Source organism: Mercenaria mercenaria, chromosome 2 (genome assembly GCF_021730395.1).
Source record: "Mercenaria mercenaria strain notata chromosome 2, MADL_Memer_1, whole genome shotgun sequence".
Classification (NCBI taxonomy): domain Eukaryota; kingdom Metazoa; phylum Mollusca; class Bivalvia; order Venerida; family Veneridae; genus Mercenaria; species Mercenaria mercenaria.
Window position 1 is genome coordinate 85,853,030 of NC_069362.1, and position 24,648 is coordinate 85,877,677.

The 24,648-nt window shown below is 35.1% G+C and overlaps 1 protein-coding gene across 5 annotated transcripts in view; it reads left to right on the forward strand.

The window, feature by feature from the left end:
- LOC123562334 (multidrug resistance-associated protein 1-like) overlaps positions 1 to 24,648 on the forward strand; it is a 96,171-nt gene that overhangs the window by 35,764 nt on the left and 35,759 nt on the right. For 4 of the 5 annotated variants that reach the window (XM_053537124.1, XM_053537120.1, XM_053537123.1 and 1 more), the window contains exons 7-21: positions 815 to 946; positions 1,958 to 2,191; positions 2,485 to 2,662; positions 3,207 to 3,527; positions 3,901 to 4,038; positions 5,173 to 5,319; positions 6,270 to 6,354; positions 9,402 to 9,468; positions 9,636 to 9,762; positions 10,291 to 10,467; positions 11,225 to 11,392; positions 12,497 to 12,677; positions 13,448 to 13,517; positions 16,180 to 16,435; positions 18,006 to 18,234. In XM_053537124.1, coding sequence (XP_053393099.1) covers positions 815 to 946; positions 1,958 to 2,191; positions 2,485 to 2,662; positions 3,207 to 3,527; positions 3,901 to 4,038; positions 5,173 to 5,319; positions 6,270 to 6,354; positions 9,402 to 9,468; positions 9,636 to 9,762; positions 10,291 to 10,467; positions 11,225 to 11,392; positions 12,497 to 12,677; positions 13,448 to 13,517; positions 16,180 to 16,435; positions 18,006 to 18,234 — 2,510 coding nt within the window. Of the gene's footprint in view, positions 1 to 814; positions 947 to 1,957; positions 2,192 to 2,484; positions 2,663 to 3,206; positions 3,528 to 3,900; positions 4,039 to 5,172; positions 5,320 to 6,269; positions 6,355 to 9,401; positions 9,469 to 9,635; positions 9,763 to 10,290; positions 10,468 to 11,224; positions 11,393 to 12,496; positions 12,678 to 13,447; positions 13,518 to 16,179; positions 16,436 to 18,005; positions 18,235 to 21,850; positions 22,162 to 24,648 lie in introns of all 5 variants that reach the window. The other variant, XM_053537121.1, reaches the window with a different exon arrangement.

Below are 24,648 nucleotides of genomic sequence, written 5' to 3' on the forward strand. Positions count from 1 at the left end.
ATATGGAAAACAGTTTCCGGTCAGTAACTTGAGAACCACTTGACCCAGAATGTTGAAACTTCATAGGATGATTGGTGATGCAGAGTAGATGACCCCTATCGATTTTGGGGTCACTCTATTAAAGGTCTAGGTCACAGGGGCCTGTTCATGTAAAATCATTCCCAGACAGTAACTTGAGAACCACTTGACCCAGAATGTTGAAACTTCATAGGATGATTGGACATGCAGAGTAGATGACCTCTATTGATTTTTGGGTCAGTCTATTAAAGGTCAAGGTTACAGTGGAGAGAAAATGGAAATCCATTTCTGGTCAATAGCTTGAGAACCATTTGACCTAGAACCTTCAAACTTCATATGGTGATAGGACTCACAGAGTAGATGAATGGCTCCTATTGTTATTGGCATCACTCCATCAAAGGTCAAGGTCACAGGGGGCTGAACATAGAAAACTTTTTCCAATCTGTAACTTGAGAACCACTTGACCCAGACTGTTGAAACTTAATAGGGTGATTGGACATGCAGAGTAGATGACCCTATTGATTTTGGGGTCACTTGATCAAAGGTCAGGGTCACAGGAGCCTTAACAATAAATTGAGAACCATTAGGCCCAGAATGTGGAAACTTAGTGGGATGACTGGACATGCCAAGGAGATGATCCCTATTGCAGACAACGATCAGTGTCTCTTTGACTTCCGCTCCTGTCCCTTATTGACTTCTTGCCTATACGACTATGCATTGGGGGAGACATGGGCTTTTTTACAAAAGCATCTTCTAGTCTTGCAATTTTTTTAACATAGATCATTTAAACTTGCAGTTTGGTTGTATTGGGGTACAAGAGGGCATTGGAGAAGACCGATCTATGGAACCTGAATCCCTCAGACAAATGTAAAAATATCATGCCCAAGTTTGACAAACATCTACAGAAGGAACTCAACAGATGTAAAAGGTACATTATGGATTATTGACCTTTTTACTTTTTCGAAATTACAGTTTCATACCATTACTTACTTCTATAATATAGAGCTTTTTGGATTTTTACTATTTATAGACTGTCAAAAAACTAATAGAAGTGTTGGTCGATATTGAAAGTTGTATAACAGTTCAAGTAAAGTCAGTTGAACTGAGTTTCTTATCCATGCTTATTGGAGGCCAATTATTGGTTTGAAAATTAATTAAAAAATTATTTAAAAAATTATTTAGGGTGAAATTGTATATTACGTTACTATGTCTTTATTTTTTTGTGATGAAGAATGTATACATGTATTTTATGTAATGTAAAAGGATTTGGACTTGCATAGTAATCATCAGGACAATGTGAAGGTCATTGTTTAAATGATACTTGCTTTATTTGGCATTTTATAAACCTGACCTTGGTAGTTAGGTTTGCTTCATAAACTTGGTCATCTTGCTAGTTAGGTTTTGTTCATAAACTTTGTCACCTTGCTAGTTAGGTTTGCTTCATAAACTTTGTCACCTTGCTAGTTAGGTTTGCTTCATAAACTTTGTCACCTTGCTAGTTAGGTTTGCTTCATAAACTTTGTCATCTTGCTAGTTAGGTTTGCTTCATAAACTTTGTCACCTTGCTAGTAAGGTTTGCTTCATAAACTTTGTCATCTTGCTAGTTAGGTTTGCTTCATAAACTTTTTCACCTTGCTAGTTAGGTTTGCTTCATAAACTTTTACATCTTGCTAGTTAGGTTTGCTGCTAGTCAGGTTTGCTTCATACACTTTGTCACCTTGCTAGTTAGGTTTGCATTATAAACTTTGTCACCTTGCTAGTTAGGTTTGCTTCATAAACTTGTCACCTTGCTAGTCAGGTTTGCTTCATAAACTTTGTCACCATGCTAGTTGGGTTTGCTTTATAAACTTTGTCATTATAGTTTCAGCCAAATAATAAATGATCCATCAGTTTATTTGATGTTGTGATGAAATATGACATAAGATATATATTTACACAGAGTAAATGAGGAAACAAGAACTGGTGCAGAATCCAATGCTACAGAGGTTGAGATGAAGGAGATACGTAAAGATGGGGACACACCAGAGGTTAAAATACTAGAACAACAATGTAGTAAGAAGAAACCACGTCTGTTCTGGGCAATGGTTAAGACATTCTGGTTCAAGAGCTTTATTGCTGCAGTTTACAAGCTGATATTTGACGTACTACAGTTTGTCAGCCCTCTCATTCTCAAGTAAGTTTTGTGTAGTTAAATTAAATATCTTTGTATCTTGAAAATGTACACTTTGTAAATAGTTACATTAGAATCACAGCAACTTCAAGTGTGTTTGCTCAAACTGGAAACTTAAATGCTGTCTTGGTCAGATGGCTTGACACACTTCCCCATATTGCTGTTGGTTCAAAATCCTGCCTTTCATGTAGATTTTTTACGTGAGGAAGCTTTTAAGGTTGAAGAATGGATCACAAAAATTTGTGTATGTATTCATTATTAATGTACTTAGTTCTAGTGTAAAAATTCTGTTGCAGATATTTGATAGCTTACACAACAGACAAGAGCCAGGAGACATGGAAGGGATACTATTACTCAGTTTTAATGTTGGCGGTGGTGCTGTTCCAATCAGTAGTCTTACATCAATACTTCCAGAACTGCACTATAGTTGGTATGAGACTGAGAACTGCTATCATTGGTGCTGTCTATGAGAAGGTAGGGGATTTGATCATACATATTTAAGATGGCTGGCTTCAAATTAACTGCCTTTTACTGCTGTGAGTTTGAGACCTGCTCAGGTGACGTGAGGAATCCCTCCAGTTAGCTACTAGAAGATTGTTATTTCTGTACATTAAAATGCCTGCTTGTGTCTGAAATTATGTTTAGAGAGGTGCCCGTGTCTTCTTTCACCACTATAGCTGGAAAGTTGCAATATGACTTAAAGTTAGTTATTGTGATTTAAAAGAAACAGTCGTTTATTACTTGGCTAGTGCTTTACTGTATGAATGGAAATAAATTTTAAGGTATTTTTTGGCATGTGACATTTGAGAAAGCTTTGAATGATCTTACCTGTATAGGGGTATTGAATATATCACTTCTGTGAGTATACATTCTTGTGAATACTGAAGCATATATAGTGGAAAAAAAAAATCCTTTCGAAAATTTCTAATTTTACACATTATAACTTTTCTATACATAGCCTTGACAGCATTCAGATATATAAATGCTCGTATGAAATACAGAATTGTTTCTCTTTTAGATGTTGAAATTATCTACAGCTGCTAGGAGAACCTCTACTGTGGGAGAGATAGTGAATCTGATGTCTGTGGACGCTCAGAGATTTAACGACATGATGACCTACATCAACATGATCTGGTCAGGCCCCGTTCAGATCACAATCTCTATTTACTTCCTATGGGTGACTCTGGGACCATCAATCCTGGCAGGGCTGGCTGTGATGATTATATTGATACCGGTGAATGCTGTAATTGCCAATAAAGTGAAACAGTTCCAGGTGCAGCAGATGAATCTGAAAGACAAGAGGATTAAGATGATGAATGAAATACTGAATGGAATAAAGGTTTGGAACTTTTTTCTTGTTTTACAGAAAGTGAAACTGAAACATGAAATAGTTAAAGGAATAAACACGTGTTTTTTTTTCATGTTCCAGAATTAATCCGATACCAACAGAAACAAAAGAAAGAGAGAAAAGCAATTGTTTTTAATTCTTATTTGGTAGTCCATATTTGTAGGAAGGCATTGATTGAGCGACTTCAGACCTTTGCATTGAATAAGTAACTAGCAGTTTATTGTTTTCTTATGCCATTTTATGAATGAGATCATGTCCATTAGAAACAGATTTATCATGAGGTATGTCAGGTACAAAGTTTTGAGTAGTCTTGTTGGAATGAAAATTTGAAAGGAGCTTCATTTTCTGTTTGGTTTTGTTTCAGGTGTTGAAGCTGTATGCCTGGGAGGCATCCTTTGAAAAGAAGGTGCTAGATATCAGGAATAAAGAACTTGCTGTACTCAAGAAAATGTCCTATCTCAATGCTTGTACAACATTTACCTGGACCGTGGCTCCAGTAGCTGTAAGTTTTTTTTCTGGTGTATAAACTAGTGTAAGAAATAGGAATAAAGATATTGCAGATGAAACCTTAGATAGCCTCTTGAGAGATTTAGACTTGATGTGCTAGAGGTAACAATGGGGAATTAACAAGAATAAATGCTTCAAATGATGTTTGCTTTTAGAGAAGAGTGCTGGGGCCAATGCTTGGTGAAAAATACTTACAATTATTCTGTACAAAGTTTAGTTGGCAGGGTGCGAAACTATTATAACTGTTTATAAATAAAGAACAAGATACAGTAGTTTTGCGCTTAGCCCTCAAAATGTTAGGTTAGGGTAGTCTGTCTGTCCCTGTTTACTGTTGTCTCTGTTTATTGTCCCAATTCAAGAATTATCGAAGAGCTGACTAGTTTTGTTTAAAATACAAAAATAAATAGGACATGAAGTTATAGAAAGGCTGTACTATTAAGTCTAGTAGGTCTACTTTAAAATACTCCTGTTTTTAGCATATTGTTGGTAAGTTAAACATATATTTAATTCTTGAAACTTTGGCAGAAAATTTGGGATTAAGTAAACAAATAGTGTCCACAATAAATATGTCTGTTAACTGAATAAGTACTTACAGCATTCATTGCTAAATAGGACATATGTTTAGCACTGGTATGTAGAGAGCATGGTCCCATCACTCAAGTTGCCTTAAAAATACGTTTAGTTTGCAGAGTTATATATTCTTTAATACCACATTTAGAGAAGCTTTCTTAAGAGATATTGTTGAAGTTCTGATTCTTATTATACTATTTGGGCATCAATATTCTGAAAAACTGATGGTCCTTTCTTTCTATATTATTTACAATGAAACGCTGTTGGCTTGAGAATACAAGGGGATGAGCAAAAGCTCGAGTTACCCAGGGTTTTGAGTGATTGAGATATTGGAAATATGAGAAAAATGACCTGGGACTAATATAGTTTCTTGAAGGAGTCCTGGTGTCCAAGATACTGATACTTTAGCAAACAGTGTTTTAATGTCAGTTTAAATGTAATATTTGTCATTTGTATTTAAGGATTTAAGACACAATATTAAGTTCCCTTCTAAACAACCATTTTCTCTATGTGTTGACTGTATTGAAAGCTAGACAATGAATTCATTATTTTCTGTCAGGTATGTTTGGTGACATTTGCTGTGTATGTGCTGGTTGATGTCAACAACATCCTCGATGCAGAGAAAGCTTTTGTTTCCCTCTCTCTCTTCAACATCCTGAGGTTCCCCCTGTCCATGTTACCCATGGTGATATCAAACATTGTACAGGTAAGTGTTTCTTTACCTCTGTCTCTTCAGCATCCTGAGAGGGGCCTCCGTGGCCGAGTGGTTAAGGCCGCTGACTTAGAATCACTTGCCCCTCACTGATGTGGGTTCGAGCCTCACTTGGGGCGTTGAATTCTTCATGTGAGGAAGACATCTAGCTGGCTAACGGAAGGCCGGTGGTTCTACCAAGGTGCCTGCCTGGGGTCTTCCTCCACCATCAAAGCTGGAAAATTGCTATATGACCTATAATTGTGTCAGGGCCACGTTTAACCCAACAAAACAAACAAACAAACAAACATCAACATCCTGAGGTTCCCCCCATCCATGTCACCCATGGTGGTATCAGATATTGTACAGGTAAGTGTTTCTTTTCCTCTATCAGTTTAACATCCTAAGGTTCCCCCTGTCCATACTTTCTATGGTAATCTTGGACATTGTACATGTAAGTGCTGAAAATGGTGTAATATCCTGATTGTATTTAACAGATACCTGCAATAACAAAAAAGAACTATTAAGAAAATATTTTAAAAAAGAAACAGAATAATATTATCACTGATAGAAGTATTTGCAAAATTTATAGAAACAAAATACTGTTACTAAACTTTATATATCAGACTACAGATTTCAGTGAAGCAGTCCCTCTTTATTTATTGACCTTTGATTTTTGTATGCCTGGTATTGATTGTTTGTATTTTGAAAAGAAAGTACTTTACATAATGAATTATTGTGGAGTTGTTTGATTTCAGATTGTAAGAAATAACTTCATTTGTTGTCGGCTTACTTTGGCACTACAAGCCCTGACTATCTTGGTATTTGTGGGCACAGGTTGACACCAATAGCATAGACCTCTCTTAACATCTATATTATATATATATAATAACTATTATACTAAAATTGGCTATATCTACTCTACTATGGAATCTTTTGATAAATACATTATCTATATTACACAGGTGAGGGTATCACTGTCACGTCTTCGCAGCTTCCTTGGAAATGATGAACTTGACCCAAATGCTGTAAAACGAGACCCTGATGCAAGTAAGTAAAAAATTTTAAATAATTTTATTGCTTAAAAGACTAATATCCAGGCTAGAGAAAAAGATGACTTGTTTTTAGCTCGACTATTCAAAGAATAGTCTAGCTATTCTACTCACCCTGGCGTCGGCGTCGGCGTCACACCTTGGTTAAGTTTTTGCATGCAAGTACATACAGCTATCATTTAAAGGCATATAGCTTTGAAACTTATTTATTGTTTTTCTAGGTCAATTACCAACCTCACTGGGTCAAGTTCCATAACTCTAACATGTATTTTGAGCAAATTATGCCCCCTTTTGGTCTTAGAAAATTCTGGTTAAAGTTTTACATGCAAGTTACTATCTCCAAAACTAATGCAGATATTGAATTGAAACTTCACATGTGTCTTTGGGGTTATAAAACTAGTTGAAAGCACCAAGTCTCATAACTCTGACCTTCATCTTGGTTAAATTATGCCCCCTTTTGGACTTAGAAAATTCTGGTTAAAGTTTTGCGTGCAAGTACATACAGCTATTACTAAAAGGCATATAGATTTGAAACTTATTTTTTTCTTTTTCTAGATCAATTACCTTCCTCACTGGGTCAAGTCCCATAACTCGGACATGTATTTTGGCCAAATTATGCCCCCTTTTGGACTTAGAAAATTCTGGTTAAAGTTTTACATGCAAGTTACATCTCCAAATCTAATGCAGATATTGAATTGAAACTTCTCATGTGTCTTCGGGGTTATAAAACTAGTTGATAGCACCAAGTCCCATAACTCTGACCTTTATTTTGGTCAAATTATGCCCCCTTTTTGACTTAGAAAATTCTAGTTAAAGTTTTGCGTGCAAGTACACACAGCTATTACTAAAAGGCATATAGATTTGAAACTTATTTTTTCTTTTTCTAGATCAATTACCTACCTCACTGGGTCAAGTCCCATAACTCTGACATGTATTTTGGCCAAATTATGCCCCCTTTTGGACTTAGAAAATTCTGGTTAAAGTTTTACATGCAAGTTACATCTCCAAATCTAATGCAGATATTGAATTGAAACTTCTCATGTGTCTTCGGGGTTATAAAACTAGTTGATAGCACCAAGTCCCATAACTCTGACCTTTATTTTGGTCAAATTATGCCCCCTTTTTGACTTAGAAAATTCTAGTTAAAGTTTTGCGTGCAAGTACACACAGCTATTACTAAAAGGCATATAGATTTGAAACTTATTTTTTCTTTTTCTAGATCAATTACCTACCTCACTGGGTCAAGTCCCATAACTCTGACATGTATTTTGGCCGAATTATGCCCCCTTTTGGACTTAGAAAATCCTGGTTAAAGTTTTACATGCAGGTAACTATCTCCAAAACTATTACAGATATTAAACTGAAACTTCACATGTGTCTTCGGGGTTATAAAACTAGTTGATAGCACCAAGTCCTATAACTCTGACATGTATTTTGGGCAAATTATGCCCCCTTTTGGACTTAGAAAATCCTGGTTAAAGTTTTGCGTGCAAGTACATACAGCTATTACCAAAAGGCATATAGCTTTGAAACTTATTTATTCTTTTTCTAGGTCAATTACCAACCTCACTGGGTCAAGTTCCATAACTCTTAACATGTATTTTGAGCAAATTATGCCCCCTTTTGGACTTAGAAAATTCTGGTTAAAGTTTTACATGCAAGTTACTATCCCCAAAACTAATGCAGATATTGAATAGAAACTTAACATGTTTCTTCGGAGTTATAAAACTTGTTGATAGCACCAAGTCCCATAACTCTGATATGTATTTTGGTCAAATTATGTCCCCTTTCGAACTTAAAACTCTTTTGATATTTAACATTTTGGGTAATAATTTCCTACTTCTGTGACAATATTTCGAATAGTCGAGCTTGGCTGTCTTACGGACAGCTTTTGTTGTTCTTGAAAGTCTAACTTATTAAAGAGTGGACTTTGCACATTTGTTAAACCTGTTGGCTTGCCAGACAGAGAACAAGAGTTTCAGTCTTCAGTTCAAGGTGAGCTTTGATAATTGCCTGTCTGTTGTTTTGGTGCAACATGCAATTGTTAACAATTTTACTGTAGTGGTCACAGTTGCATTTCAAGTAACAGAGAAACTCTGTTATCACTTAAAGAGTCCACATTGATCGTCATGAAAATTTTTGTCTGAATTTGTGCTAAATAATCTAGGTCAGATTTGAAAACTGTTTTCTGAAATAAAAACTAGGTCACTAATTCAATTTATTGAAAACACTTGATAACACCCTTGTTCTTACTCTAGAGTCCACATTTATCTGATCCTCATGAAACTTTGTTGGAATGATTTTGTTGATGAAATCTTAATGTTTGAAACTGGGCCATTGTGGTCAAAAATAAGGTCTCTAGGTCTGATCATGGAAAAAGCTTGTTAACAATCTATAGACCACATTTTGAACCTTGAACCTTATCTGCAGGAAACATGGTCAGTATAAAATCTAGGTTAAATTTGAAACCGAGTTGTTTGTCAAAAAGTAAGTTTTCAGGTCATCTGAAAGAGACACCTTATTCACAGTCATGATGCTATGGAGAAGCTGTATTTATACCAATCTGACTAAAGTACATCTCCTATTACGCTACGCATAGGATCTGAGAACGAGCTATTGATAGTCTCGTTCTGACGATCCTTTCGCTAGCCAATCAGGGCTTAACTTACAACATATTGTAAATCTCTGTTTAGCCTTGACTTTTGATATTTACAAATCTTACGTCGTAATGTGTCAGATAGCCGGTTAGCTCAGTCGGTAGGCCACTTGCTCTGTAAGCGAGGGGTACCGGGTTCAAGCCCTGGAATCACTGCACTTTTTTCTTACTGTTTGACATTGGAACAAGTCGTCTGATTGGTTCTTATAAAAATAGATTTGCAAAAACAAAAATAGCAAGATTGGAAATCCAAACTATACAGAAGACGTATGTGAATAGGTCGTTCTCAGATCTTCGTTTAGAAGATCAAGTACTTAAGTCAGATTGTATTTATACAGATGTATATTTTGATGAGTTGTTCTTTCATAACTCACTTTTCCTTGTTTCAGAACATGCTTTCAGTATAAAAAATGGATGCTTTGCTTGGGACTCGGCGGCAGGCACTACCTTGAAAAAGTAAGTTTACATGTTAGTTTACTGTTTGTTTAAAAAAAGTAGCATGAGATTTTTGTTGCTGGTTATAATGTATTTAAAGCAGGCTTTGGAATTGCTAAATTTTCCAAAAGATTGATGATAAGTTATGTGTGAATAAAATTCTTTTCATTGGATGTTGTTTATTACAGTATAAACCTTGAGGTTGAAGAGGGGAGTTTGATTGCAGTGGTAGGGACAGTAGGAACAGGAAAGTCTTCCTTGTTACAGGCTGTGCTTGGAGAAATGGAGAAGGTTAAAGGAGAAGTCACTGTCAAGGTATATCTTTATTGAGACTGTAGGCCAGCATGAAATCAGTCAAGGTAAATTTATATTGTTACTATGGGAGTCCCTGTGGCCAACATTGAATCAGTTACTGCTGACATGCCTTGACTTAAGAGTTTGGCATGGGTTTATGTGAAAAGACCATGTTGGCTGGTGTAAGTTCCATGTCTATCCAGGAATCTACCTGTGAATTGAACTATGCCTGGAGGGGCACATTGAGTCATAGTTCTCCACATTGAACATTATGAAAGATGGCAATTGTCATTGAACCTAGCATCTATTTGTTTGGACCAAAATCCAGCAAAATTAAACAGCAGTCATTTAGGCTGTCAACAATGAAATGTCCATTTTGGAAATACTTTTACATTGCATATCACATCACTTTATTTTCTCTACTTGAGTTCATTTTTCCTCAGAGGCAATGTAAAAGTACAGCAAATCAGGTTTTATGTGTGTTTAAAGCGAAAATCAATGTTAATTGAGCTGATTTGTTGGCTAATCTGCTTTATATAATTTATTCAGGGATCAATAGCGTATGTTTCACAGCAAGCATGGATACAGAATGCCACACTGCAGGACAATATCCTGTTTGGTAAATCAGCAGATGTGACCAGGTACCGCGGTGTGATAGAAGCATGTGCTTTACAGCCTGACCTTGAGATCATGCCAGCTGGTGACCAGACAGAAATAGGAGAAAAGGTGATATTGTTGTGCTTTATGTAAAATGTAAGCTTTAAAAAAACAACTGAAAATGTCAATAAATAAATAACTCAGTATTTTCTTATCATGAAATTCAATTTAAATCCTATCAGTGAAGCTGACATATATCAATGACCTTGTAAATGCAAAGCTGTCATTTAATCCAAGCTGCAAAGAGATGTTACCGCAAAATTTCTGTATAGATTAAAAAATATTACAATCATTTATTGTTGAACCCGCTTGCGGATGCGAAAACATAGTTGTCCAAATGGCTGTTTGGTGTATGTGCGTGCGTGCATCCATCCGTCAGTGCGAGCGTCCATCCGGATTTGTTTGTCCAGACCGTAACTTTGACATGCATGGAGCAATCTTGTTTATATTTGGCATGAATGTTAACATCAGTCAGACAGAGTGTCATGCGTAAACTCCGGGTTCCTATCTCAAAGGTCAAGGTCACAGTTAGAGGTCAAAGGGCGGGTTCAACATGGACATCTGGTTTTGGAATGTTGTTCACTGTTTTACTTCATCACATCATGCATTTTGATAAAAAAAATATATAGAGATACACAAAAGAGTACAATACAGTACAACAGTGTGGCAAGGGAATGACCATAATGCCAAAGTTATCCTGGGTTTAGTGCAATTCAAAGATAGAAAATACAAAAAAATGACTGGAACCACATGAATTGCCCGAGTGGTCTAGGAGCCATCAGTGCTCTAGAAGTGTTTAACAGTACCATCCTTTATTTACATTCAGGGTATCAACTTGTCAGGAGGTCAGAAACAGCGTGTCAGTTTGGCTAGAGCTGTGTACCAGGATAGAGATCTCTATTTATTTGATGATCCATTGAGTGCAGTAGACTCGCATGTTGGAAAGCACATATTTGAGAATGTCATTGGACCTGAGGGTCTGTTGAAAGGAAAGGTAATACAGAAATAGTCAACAGGATTAATCCCTGTATCCAAATTTAGGGCCACTATAGGTGCTCGTGTTTTTACATAGAGTTATATATGGAAATGTATGCAAAAATGGCCAAGCTTTAACATGAAATATTTTACATGTGGTACTAGCTTGTGCTCTGTTACCAAGAATATACAGTTTAGTGAAAGGAATAAAAAAAAACATTTTGGCCACATACATAATATGTGGTTATTGTTTTACTTAAGGTAGTTCTGCACGTTTGGATCGAAATTATTTCTACAATGTAGAATTTGATTAAACACTGATTTTTCAAAACTTCAGAATATACCTAGAAAATTAAGCAAATAAAAAAGATAGGGTCGTGTGCTTGATTTTTTGCTAGACTGATTTGAAAAATAGGGACCTCATGCAATATTTCATAATGAGAGTCTATGGGAAAATCATAACTTTCTTAACATTTTCGCGAATAGAAATTTTTCTACAATGTAGATTTTGATGATACTTCTCACAGTTGTAAATAAAGACATGGCCTATAATTTGATGAAATAAAATATACAGGTCCGTGTGCTTATTTTTGAGATATTTGACCATGATTAAAGTAAACCGGACATTTCACGCTAATTTTAGGACGTTATTTTGAATTATTTAACATGTGATATGTTTTAATATCATATTTTGACTTTACAATATAGCAACAGTACCATTGTAATAAATTTACTCACAGGTTGCAATTAATTCATTAAATGATTTTCTGTTCCGTACGCCGAATCCAGTCTTTATTGTACGTTTTCCGGAAAAATGTCGTCACGCCATCACTTCCGGTTTATCAAACGTGCAGAACTACCTTAAGAGCTTCAGAATTGCCTTCTTGTTTGATGGATATTAAACAATGTTGTTGAGAAGCTTCGTCCGATGGATCTCTCTGTAGTCTGTTCTGCTTGACAGAACTTGGGGAGTAATAGAACTAAAACTAGAGAAAAAACTTGAAACTCTTTGTTGATATATTAACTTTCAAACTTTAATGGAAGAATCATCCTTACATGGAGATACAATGAGCTTCACCATGCTTTTACTCACTTTAACAACACTGATTGTTCACTATTTTAGACAAGAGTACTGGTGACTCATGGTGTAGGTTTTCTGCCATATGTGGACACTATAGTTGTACTTGCGGATGGTCAGGTATCAGAGATGGGTTCATACAAGCAGCTACTTGACCATGATGGTGCATTTGCCCAATTCCTGAAGAACTACCTTTCCGAAGAATTGCAGAAAGAAAACGCTGAAGGTAGAATAACTTGACCTGACTTAAACTTCTAAATGAATAATTGGCAAAATTGTTTACCTCAGTCAGAAGCTTAGTTGCACACAAGAAACAGGACCCTTGCTTAAAGGTCAAGGTTATACTTGAAGGTCAAAGGTCATATCTGATCTAGATCAAAATGTAACATTTACAGTTGTGATTTGAACAAATTTGGACTTTGATGTGACACATTTTTGCTTTAATGAGAGGGCACGTCATGCACTCACAGTTGGTCAGACTTGCATTTGTTGGTCAAGGGTCATGTCTAATCTAGTTCAGACTATGAATTCAACATGCTTTAAGCAGTCTTGAAAATATTGCCAGAAATGATGATGAGACAGTGGCTGAGACACCCAGGTTGCTTTCTTAAAAGAATTTGCAGAATTTGTTTCTTGCAGTTGGTCAGCAAAAAATGGCTTGGCATTGTTACCCTTTATGCAATGAAATTCTTGCTAAGCAATTCATGTTTAGAGAAAGGCAACAGTTTTCTAGTTATTCATAGTTTCACACTATATGTCAACTTCTCATTACATTTTGGTAGTTAACATATTGACCCCCACTCCCCACCCACCCAGCAAAAAAGAATTCAGACAAAGTGTACTACTAACTATTGTTAAGAAATGATAGTGGCAAATGCAGAATTTTCTAGAATGGTGAGTTTTAAGGCTTTGCACAAATTATTTTAATCTTGAATACTTGCAATTTTCATTACACTTGCTCCTTCTGTGTATTATGTTAATTATTTGTGATTGTAGATATGGAATTAGATGTGGAGACCATCTCACAGATAGGAACTTTTGTTGGCAAGAGTGCAGCATTACAGAAGTAGGTTATTTCCGTATTCTAAAACTTTCAGCATTGTACTAACGTGCACTTATGTTATGAAAACCATTCAGTTAAGCATACAAAAACACCTGTGTTTGCATGAAATACTCACTGGAGGAGTTTCTTCAGTCTTCCTCCACCAAAAAGTTTACTAAACTGACATTACAGATAAATCATGACTATAAAAAGATCTTAATGAATTTTTTATTCATTTTTGATAGTTTTTAGCTTGGCTATTGGAAGAGAGCTGTTCTTGACATCTGGGCATCAGTGGTGTCATGCCTTAATTTAAGTTCATATCTCAGTAACCATTGCATGTATTGGATTGAAACTTTATAGAAGGATTCCTAGTAATCAAACCTACTGAAATAAATAAGTTAGATAACTATTGTTTCAGTTCAGTTCAATAAAGAAAATTTAGTTAATGTTTTGCATGCAACTATCCAGCTGAATCTCTGTAACAATTATATTTATTGGATTGAAACCACATGATGTTTCCCAGTCATCAGACCTACTAATTAAAGTAAGTGGAATATCACATGGTTGAATCAAATTGTGGATAATTTCTATAAGGAAATTTGGTTGATGTTAGCATACAAATTTTTCTATTGCCATAATAAAACTCCCATTACATAACTATTGCCAAGTAATGGCTATTTTAGATAGAGCTGTCAAAATAGTGGTTTTGTCTAATAGACAGTTGTTGTTAATAGTACACTTTATGTAAGGTATTCCTAAAGCAAAACAATTAGATATTTCAGTTTACTTAGATTTAGTGACTTTTTCTTGATATTGTCAGTCCAGGAGAATATTCAGTTCTGAAGTAGTAACTTTCCAGTTTCCAAGAACCAGAACTTAGAACCTATTTGTTTCAAAAATGCCATTAGTTCATGATATTTTCATTGTAGACAAGTGTCTGTGCTGTCTGACCGTATGCGGATATATCTGAGGCTGTGTCAACACCACCAGGTACACAGATTTGTCTGTAAAGCTGCATCTCCGGATTCCAAACTGAACAGATGCTTCAGGAGTCAGCACATCTTGCTTCCAGAAATCGTTACATGAAGTACCTATGCATTGAAGAAGGAAATAACAAGAAAGAGGAGGAGAAGAACTTATAGAAGTGAGAAATGAAATGAGAGGTAGTGTATTTATAGTTTAGTTATAAATTGTGACTGTCAACCATAAGATCATGTATTTTCATTGCTGGATCTTGCATATGCTTACTGCTTTGACACAGGATCTTGTTAACTTTACAAATTGTTGTAGAAATTGCTGTGCCTCTGTTTTGACACCATTAGTTAATTTCTTCCCTTCTGTTCTTGCAATGCTACTACTTTGGACATCCTTCAGGCATGGTTTGATTCCTACTACGTGCAGATGTAATTCTCTTTCTGTTTAGAAAGCATTTCTAGTTATTCAGTTTCGACAGCTAAGTCCATTAATTTGGTAGTTAAATTATGACCCCCATCCCACCACCAGTCAAAAAAAGAATTCAGACTGAAAGTGTACTCTAACTATTTTAAGAATGATAGTGGCAAATGCAGAATTTTCTAGAATGGTGAGTTTTAAGGCTTGCACAAATTATTTTAATCTTGAATACTTGCAATTTTCATTACACTTGCTCCTTCTGTGTATTATGTTAATTATTTGTGATTGTAGATATGGAATTAGATGTGGAGACCATCTCACAGATAGGAACTTTGTTGGCAAGAGTGCAGCATTACAGAAGTAGGTTATTTCCGTATTCTAAAACTTTCAGCATTGTACTAACGTGCAGTTATGTTATGAAAACATTCAGTTAAGCATACAAAAACACCTGTGTTTGCATGAAATACTCACTGGAGAGTTCTTCAGTCTTCCTCACCAAAAAGTTTCCTAAACTGACATTACAGATAAATCATGACTATAAAAAGATCTAATGAATTTTTTATTCATTTTTGATAGTTTTTAGCTTGGCTATTGGAAGAGAGCTGTTCTTGACATCTGGGCATCAGTGGTGTCATGCCTTAATTTAAGTTCATATCTCAGTAACCATTGGATGTATTGGATTGAAACTTTACAGAAGGATTCCTAGTAATCAAACCTACTGAAATAAATAAGTTAGAAAAATCTTGTTTCAATTCAGTTCAATAAAGAAAATTTAGTTAAAGTTTGCATGCAGCTACCCAGCTGAATCTCTGTAACAACTATATTTATTGGATTGAAACTTCACATGATGTTTCCCAGTCATCAGACCTACTAATTAAAGTAAGTGGAATATCACATGGTTGAACTCAAATTGTGGATAATTTTCTATATAGGAAATTTGGTTGATGTTTAGCATACGATTTGTTACTATTGCCATAATATAAAAACTCCCATTACATAACTATTGCCAAGTAATGGCTCTTGTTCAGATTAGAAGCTGTCAAATAGTTGAGTGTGTTGTCTTATAGACAGTTGTTGTTATTAGTACACTTTATGGTAAGGTATTCCTAGACTGCAAAACAATTATAGAATATTTCAGTTTACTTAGATTTAGGACTATTTTCCTGTGCTACTTGTCAGTCCAGGAGAAATATATCAGTTCTGAAGAGTAACTCTTCCAGTTTCCAAGAACCAGAACATAGAACCATTTGTTTTCAAAAATGCCATTATTTCATGCATATTTTCATTGTAGACAAGTGTCTGTGCTGTCTGAACGTATGCGGAATATATCAGAGGCTGTGTCAACACCACCAGGTACACCAGATTTGTCTCGTAAAGCTGCATCTCCGGATTCTCCAAACTTGAACAAGAATGCTTCAGGAAGTCAGCCACATCTTGCTTCCCAGAAATCGTTACATGAAGTACCTAATGGCATTGAAAAGAAGGCAGAAAACAAGAAAGAGGAGGAGAAGAAACTTATAGAAGCTGAGAAAATGGAAACTGAGAGAGTGAGTGTATTTATAGTTTAGTTGATAAAATGCTGACTGTTCAACCATAAGATCATGTATTTTCACTGCTGGGATCTTGCATATGCTTACTGCTTTGACACAAGGACTTGTTAACTTTCTATTGTCCCTGCTAGCATCCTGCATGTGCCTACTGTTTTGACACCAGTGCTAGTTAAATTCCTCTTGTCCCTTCTGTCATCTTGCACATGCCTACTACTTTGACATTCCTTTCAGCCCTGCTGGTATCCTGCATGTGCCTACTACGTGGACACCAGGACTGGTTAAATTCCTCTTGTCCCTGCTAGCACCCTGCATGTTCCTACTGTTTTGCAGGTTTCGCACAGGCCTTGAAAAGTCCTTGAATTTGATGGTAGTCCTTGAAAACTCCTTGAAAATGACAAAAACCCTAAAAAACCTGGAAAAGTACTTGAATTTTGAAAAAAACTCTTTGAATTTGACCTTTCACTCCTAGAAAATATTCTTTCCATAACTTTGCTTTGCTAAAAGAATTTGTAAGGCTTAAAATAAATCAGAGAAAATGAAAATAAATTCGTGAAATTGCAGGATCGGGCCACTCGTGTGCTATTATAGTGGTCTACGGCCACACTATCGATATTTACAAAGTGCTATTTCTACTGTATCACCGTTTGCATGTTTCCGTTTCCGTTTAAAAAAATACGGGGAATAATAACTCGCATTTTTTTTTGCAATTTTCGAGTGTTTCCAGTGAATTAAAATGAGTAAGAAAAATACACATGTTTACTCAAGTAAGTGGGAGACAAAGGACGAATGTAAACAGTGGCTGAAGCCCTATAGAGCAGACAGAATGAAGTGTATTTGTACGTCGTGTGACAAAATTTTGACGTATCATTAGTGGGAGTGCGCTAAAAAATCACAAGAAAAGCGTTAAACATCAGCAAAATAGTGAATCACATCAATCTAATAATCGAATAACGTCATTTTCAAAGGTGTGACAATAATGGTTGTTTTATTTTTGCATTACATAATAAGTTGTTCAGATTAGGTCATGGTTTTGAAAAAAAATAGTGCTTGAAAAATTGTAAAAAGTCCTTGAAAAGTCCTTGAATTTTGTCTCTGATATTCTGTATGAACCATGTTTTGGCATTAGTACTGGTAAACTTTCTCTTGTCACTGCTGGCTGGCATCTTGCATATGCCTACTGTTTTGACATCAGTAATTACACATACCAATATTGGTTAACATTCTGGTGTCCCTGCATAGATCTTGCACATGCTTACTGTTATGACACCAGTACTGGTTAACTCTTACTCTTGTCCGTGCGTAGGCATACTGTTAGACACCAATACTGGTTAACTTTCTCTTTTTTGTGCTAGGATCTTGCACATATATTTCTTCTGGTTTGACCACAATACTGGCTAACTTCCTCTTATCATTGCATATTCCTATGATTTTGATACAATTACTCGTGAGATGAGTTAATTTATTGTATTTTATCTTAATATGAATATGATGTGTAGTATATTTGTGAGTTAAATGTTCTTGCAGTGTGATTCGGCAGAGTTTTAATGACATAAATCCATGTTTACAGGTGAAACTTGGTGTATTCGCAGCCTATGTAAAGTCTGTAGGTGTGATACTCAGCGTGCTGACTGTGTTGTTTTACATACTATACAATGCAGCCAACTTGTATTCAAACATCTGGCTCAGTGATTGGAGTAATGACGCCACAAACTACGACCTGACTGGTAACTTCACAGTGGACACTAAACAAAGGGATCTTCGCCTAGGCATCTATGGCTTGCTTGGATTTATACAAGGTAAGTCTGCACATGAAATGTCATAATGTTTTAAATTTATATGTCATAAAGAATGCTTAATTCCAGTTTTTATGGAATTAAATACAAATGAGCTGCGCCATGGGAAAACCAACATAGTGGCTTTGCGACCAGCATGGATCCAGACCAGCCTGAGCATCCGCGCAGTCTGGTCAGGATCCATGCTGTTCGCTAACAGTATCTCTAATACCAATAGGCTTTGAAAGCGAACAGCATGGATCCTGACCAGACTGCGCGGATGCGCAGGCTGGTCTGGATCCATGCTGGTCACAAAGCCACTATGTTGGTTTTCTCATGGCACGGCTCAAATAACATTTTATAAAATACAGATTAAGAATTCTTACAAACAGATGTAGTGAGGGTTCTATTCCCAAAGAAAATGGAGTCTTTCTTCAAGGTAATCAGAGAAAGCTTTTGTCAAACATTCTGTTAATGCCCTGTCTGTTTTAAATCTTGGGGCCATATTCACTGTTACCAAAAAAGATCTTGTGATAAGAGAAAACCTCTTGCTGATTTTTGTCTCCATCTGCCTTGCCTAATGTTTGCAAATAAATTTCACCAGTTTTTGTGCTTGTCTTTTACCAGAGTAATAGATGAGAAAGCTGGCAAATGTGCACAAAGATAAAAAACTGAGTTTGGAGACCACTCTGAAAATACAGCATTGCCATTGGTCAGTTTCAAAACTGAGTTGAAAATCGACCAATCAGATGCTGCAGTTTTGACATCATGGTCTCTAGACTCTGTTTTGTAATCTTTACATTGTCAGTAATATTTATGGGAATAGTATCCAGTCTACTCTTAATTTTGAATTACATAAAATATTGATTTAAGTGCTTTATATACAAATATCAGGAGTTACAGAGAATTCTGTTGCAGTTGTAAAATTAACGCAAAATGTCATTTGTTTTTTAGAGAAGAAGAAAAACTTTTTAAATGTCTTTAGAGAATTGTTTACTAGTTAATCATGGTATTTTAATATTTTCTGCTGTAACCATTGATACATGTTTTTCTTATAAATGATGGATTTCGTTGATTTATTTTACTGAGTTTCGATATTGTCTAAAAAATGGCAAAGTTCTTTATTTGTTTTAAGTTATACAGATTATCTCCTTTTAAAGTTTTACATTAAGCATTGGCATAAATTGGCAGGAGAAATAGCAAGACATCTAGGCATTGTATAATTGTGTACAATTTTATTCATTAAAACTTACAAAAGGTTATAAAGAACTTTGTTATCATATATATATTGTTGTTTTATAACAATTTGCTAGTGCCAGTGATAGTTGACCAGTTAGAAACTTTGATTTAACCATAGATATTGTGTATGGTCTAAGGCAAATTTCTTTTCCTTCCTTATTTGACGGATGTAATATTTGAAGCTTAACTTCATATCCATAGTTGTTCCAAGGGACTTAAAAATCTTTAAAAGTGGATACAACATAAAGATATTTCTTATTGTTGATTGCATGATTTGGTTCATTTTTTGTAGGAGATATATTTATTTTGTTAATGAAGTCAGAAACTGTGTAGTTTAAACACATTTTAGGTAAACTCTTAGGCATGGAAAATTTTAGTTCTAAATGGTCAACTAAGACTTAATATAATCCTCCTATACCTTGCATGCTTTGCTTTACTCTGTTGATTCCTTAATTCTTTGTAGCAATTAATATTATGTACTCTTATCTAATTTACCTGCAGACGCTACACTCTGTCACTTATACCAGTTCTTCTTTTACTTAAAAGTGCTTGCTAAATCATTGTTAATGCTTACACTTTCCATATAAATTAGCTGTTCCTTAAAATTTTTAAGTTTTAAACTAGAAAGGAGTCAGTCCAAAATAGAAAAAAATATTTGAATTAGGTAAACCAAAACGAAACAGATTTCTTATATGGATCTAAAAATCATTGTTTTTAAATAGAGTACCTGCAAGTATTGACTGATACAAAATTTAAAAAGTACCCTTAATTATCAGTGGTGACAAATTTAAGTAAAAATGTAACACTTTTCATCATAGACAAAATTAATGATAGATAATAATGTGAAAAGACATTCTTTAATGTTGTAAAATGTATTGGTTATTTTCCATTTTCAACTTCTGATAAAATTTGTTAACATATAAGCTTCTTAGTACAGTCATGCCTGCTTTAGAATAGTGTAATTATTTATTTTCTATCACACTTTTTCTAAACTAGGCTTGCATAGTAAAATTGTCTTATCTGGCATGTCTTAAAGGAACAAATGTGCTGTTTGTTATTGAAGTGTATAGTCACAGTAATGTCTTGTAAAAGCTGTGTTACTGAATACCATATAATTATATACACCAGTTTAGTAGATTTAAAAGCATGAACATGAGAATGCCATGGTGCTTCATTAGTTCAGAATGATTTTTTTTACGATTTCAGATAAATATTTCCCCATAAGAAAGTCATTGAGTTGAAAAATAAAAATAAAATAAGATTGCTACTAGAATTCATTTTCTTCCATTTTAAGTTGCTCAACAAACTTGGTTTTACTCTAAAAGAAATTCTGATTTAATTGAAAGTAAATTAAATTTGTAGGCATATTGTTGTATTACTTTTGTGTTATGAAAGGGAAAATTTGTTTATGATATAATGGTTAGTAAATGTAATAAATACTAAAATGCTTTTATTTAGGGAAAACATAACTTTGGTGTAAAGGTTGACTTACATTGGAGAGGGAAATGTAAATGAGCCGTGCCATGAGAAAACCAACATAGTGGCTTTGCGACCAGCATGGATCCTGACCAGACTGCGCGGATGCACATGCTGGTCTGGATCCATGCTGTTCGCTTTCAAAGGCTAATGGAATTAGAGAAACTAATAGCGAACAGCATGGATCCTGACCAGACTGCGCGGATGCGCAGGCTGGTCTGGATCCATGCTGGTCGCAAAGCCACTATGTTGGTTTTCCCATGGCGCGGCTCAAATACTGGGGGAAATAGGGATATCATATACTTAGAAGGTTAATCTGTTGCAAGTTGGTCATGTCATGTGACTTTTTCTGGGACAGGACCACATCTCTTACTATGTTGAGCACAGAGTCGGGTAACTTTTATGGTAATTTCATTATTCTTGAAGGAAAAAGTTACGGTGCAGAAAAATAAAATGTGAGCACATTCAGGACAAAACAGTGATTTATGTATGAACACTAGATGCTAAATTTTGGAACCTACACTGGCAGTTAAGGTAATGTTCATGTCAGTGTAATAAATTTGCATTTCTTGGACTTCATGAATCTTTCTTAGAAGAGATGTTATTGGAAATACTAAACAAATTCATTAAAATGGAATGTTTATCTTTATATGTCTGAAAAACTTAGATGCTTCTAGCCTAAAACAATGTTTTGTCAATGTTATTCTTTCCTGTGCCATACACTTTCAAAACCCATTTAGGAATAATGAGGTAATCAATTAAAGGCCTTCCTGAATTGATGCTGAATGTAGTAACAGAAGTGCTCCTGTCCTAAAAAATGTCAGGTGGGATAGCAATGTATGTATGTGGGATGTGAACAATAATGCATACTGTAAACTAATCATTGAGGTAATCTTTCTGTTGAGTTAAATAATTCACATTTTAGGTGTGTTTATTTTGGCTGCAAGTATTTCATTATTTATCGGCAACGTTAGAGCTGGGCGGAGAATTCATTCGTGGATTTTAAGAAACATAGTTGCCTCCCCTATGTCCTTTTTCGACACAACACCAGGGGGAAGAATATTGAACAGATTCAGTAAAGATATAGACGTTATAGATACACTGATAGCGGTCAACTTCCAGGCATGGATTACTTGTCTTCTACGTGTGCTCTGTGTACCCGTTGTGATAGGATATAGCACCCCTCTATTTCTGACAGTGTTTGTGCCCATAGTCATTCTCTACCTGGTTATTCAGGTTAGTTAGTGTGAGTGTATGTAACCATTCTTACAGAAAGTGGGGGGGGGATTCAGCAGTTTCTGGGAAGAAAGTAGGTGAAAATTTTATGTTCTCAACCGCAACATTTCAGTACAATTTGTGTTGAAAAACTAAATTATATATGATTTTCTCTCAGCTACCTAACCAACAAAACCTCTCTTAAACTAACTGCATTACACCTAACAAGCAGATCATTATACAATAATCAGGTATTTGAAAATAAGAAAGGATACTTTATAGGAATAACTAAACAAAAACTTCCAAACAAATTGTAGAATTTGCTGAAACAGGCTTTAATTAAAGACCAGTAATAATTTTTTTGTAATTTCCTGGATTATTTAGTGTCAGAATTTCTGGAGGGAAAATACAAGGTTGTAAATTCAAACTTTGTGTTAATTTTCAAGAGATCCTTTCTAAAATTTGAATGTTGTCCATATAATTTAAGGATGACTACCCGTAATAGGCCTCAGTTTCACCAAAAGCATACATATAACTTTATAATGTAAGCTTTGAAAATGTCAAACGATAGAAATAAGGTGCATATTGACAAGTTGTATAGTGACAGAAGTTCTCAAAATGTCCTTTAGATTACCTCCCCTGATAATTTTTGTTTTTCATGAGTTACCTCCCCTGAAAACTAGAAATAAATAATGTTCTCCTTTTCCTTACGGGGAATTTTAGATTTCTTTTTGATATTTGTAGCAGAATCATATAATGCTGCTTTCTACCGCAAAATTTTCTCGAAACTCAAGCTCATATTCTCATAATCAAAGAAATTATATATTTCCCATAGGCATCAATGTTAATTTCAATATCGATTATCTCCCCCAAAAATGATGAAATTCGGAAAATCTCTCGGTGAAACGTTTTTAATTTTGAATGTCTTTAAAGTGACCAAATTTCATTTAAATATTACCATCCAGTTACAAGATAGGATATATCGCTGTTACACCATGTTATCCTTAATACCTAATGCAGCAGCTTTAAAATTTTAACCCGAAATAACATTTATAATATGATCAGGAATTCAAATTCTTTATACTTTTTCTGTACTTCAGACATTAACAAAATGCATTAACAAAATGCATGATATTGTTCTCTTATAAATACTTAATTGGAAAAAAATAACATGTATTTGTTATTTAAATTCAGCTTCTGAATAAATCAGTGTTCGCGTTTACGGCGTAAAAGTATCTAAATACGCAACGAATTTGGTTGGTACGCTAACTTTTCAAGACCATTGCGTACATGGGACGCAAAGTAAAAACGGAACTGAATGTTTTAATTTAAAGACAACAAATACTAATCACGATGTCGGAATCCCAATTTCATTTTCAGCAGCATTATTTTCTAAAAATAACACAGAGTGACGTAGCCTGTAGTCATTCAGTGACGTAATCAGACTGGTTTAGCGTACTGATCAAAATCTCAACTTATCGATGTAAATTATATGGAAACAGTCCAGGTACTTCTTGCATTGCAAACCGAAAGTAAGATGGAGTCTCTGGCGAACGCGAACACTGGTTTTATTTTTGAAAGCAGGGCTTTAGCTGGAGGTCGCCATGAGTGAAATTCAAGTCGCCGAATTTTTGTTATTCATCCACTAACAGCCTATTGTGGTACAGCATGTTGACACTTGTACTCGAATACACATGGCATAATTTCGCCTTTGTCTTCTGATACAGAGAAGTTTGAAAGCAATTATAATGGTCGCTGACACCTTTAATTTGATCAACTAAACAGTAGGGATTTAGAGCGCTCTATATTACATTAACTTGTACATTCTCCTTTGACTTTTCAAAAAATTATCTTACCTTGAATAATTTCCTTAATTCCGCGTTATTTGAATCATTTTACTCCGAACTTAGAAACATATCACTGACACTTTCTGTGACGAAAACAACCTTACTGAAATTTACACAAATTTCTGACAGCTGCTGCAGAAACTGGGTTAAACATGATTGACAACTTTTTCTTTTGATGTGTGCCCACATTAGGGGATCAAAAGGACCGTGTTACCCTTTGTGTGACGTCACTGCTGCTGATGTCATGATGGCATGTATTTAACTCACACAGTCAGTTCTAGTACAATATTGCTTGTTTTGACTAAACATTGCACTAGAAGCTTGATTTATTTTTTGCTGGGCTAATTTTAGAATATGAAATGATCAAACTGTTTTGAAATTGTATTCATAGATCTAACTAAAAGGTGTTTGGTTTTGGCAGTGATTAGGAAATTAACTGGAAAAAATACTTAGAATTACAATTTACAGTCAGTAATCACATTATATAAATTCACAAGAATGAGAAATTAGATTAACAAGGATAAGAAAGCAGATTCACTGATCTTTTCAGTTGGTTTGTTTTATAATTTGATAGACTTGAAAAAAAAAAGATTTAAACAAAGATGTGACTTTTTCCGTAAAATCTTAGTCTAGTGCTTAAACCTGTTAAAGTAACTATTAG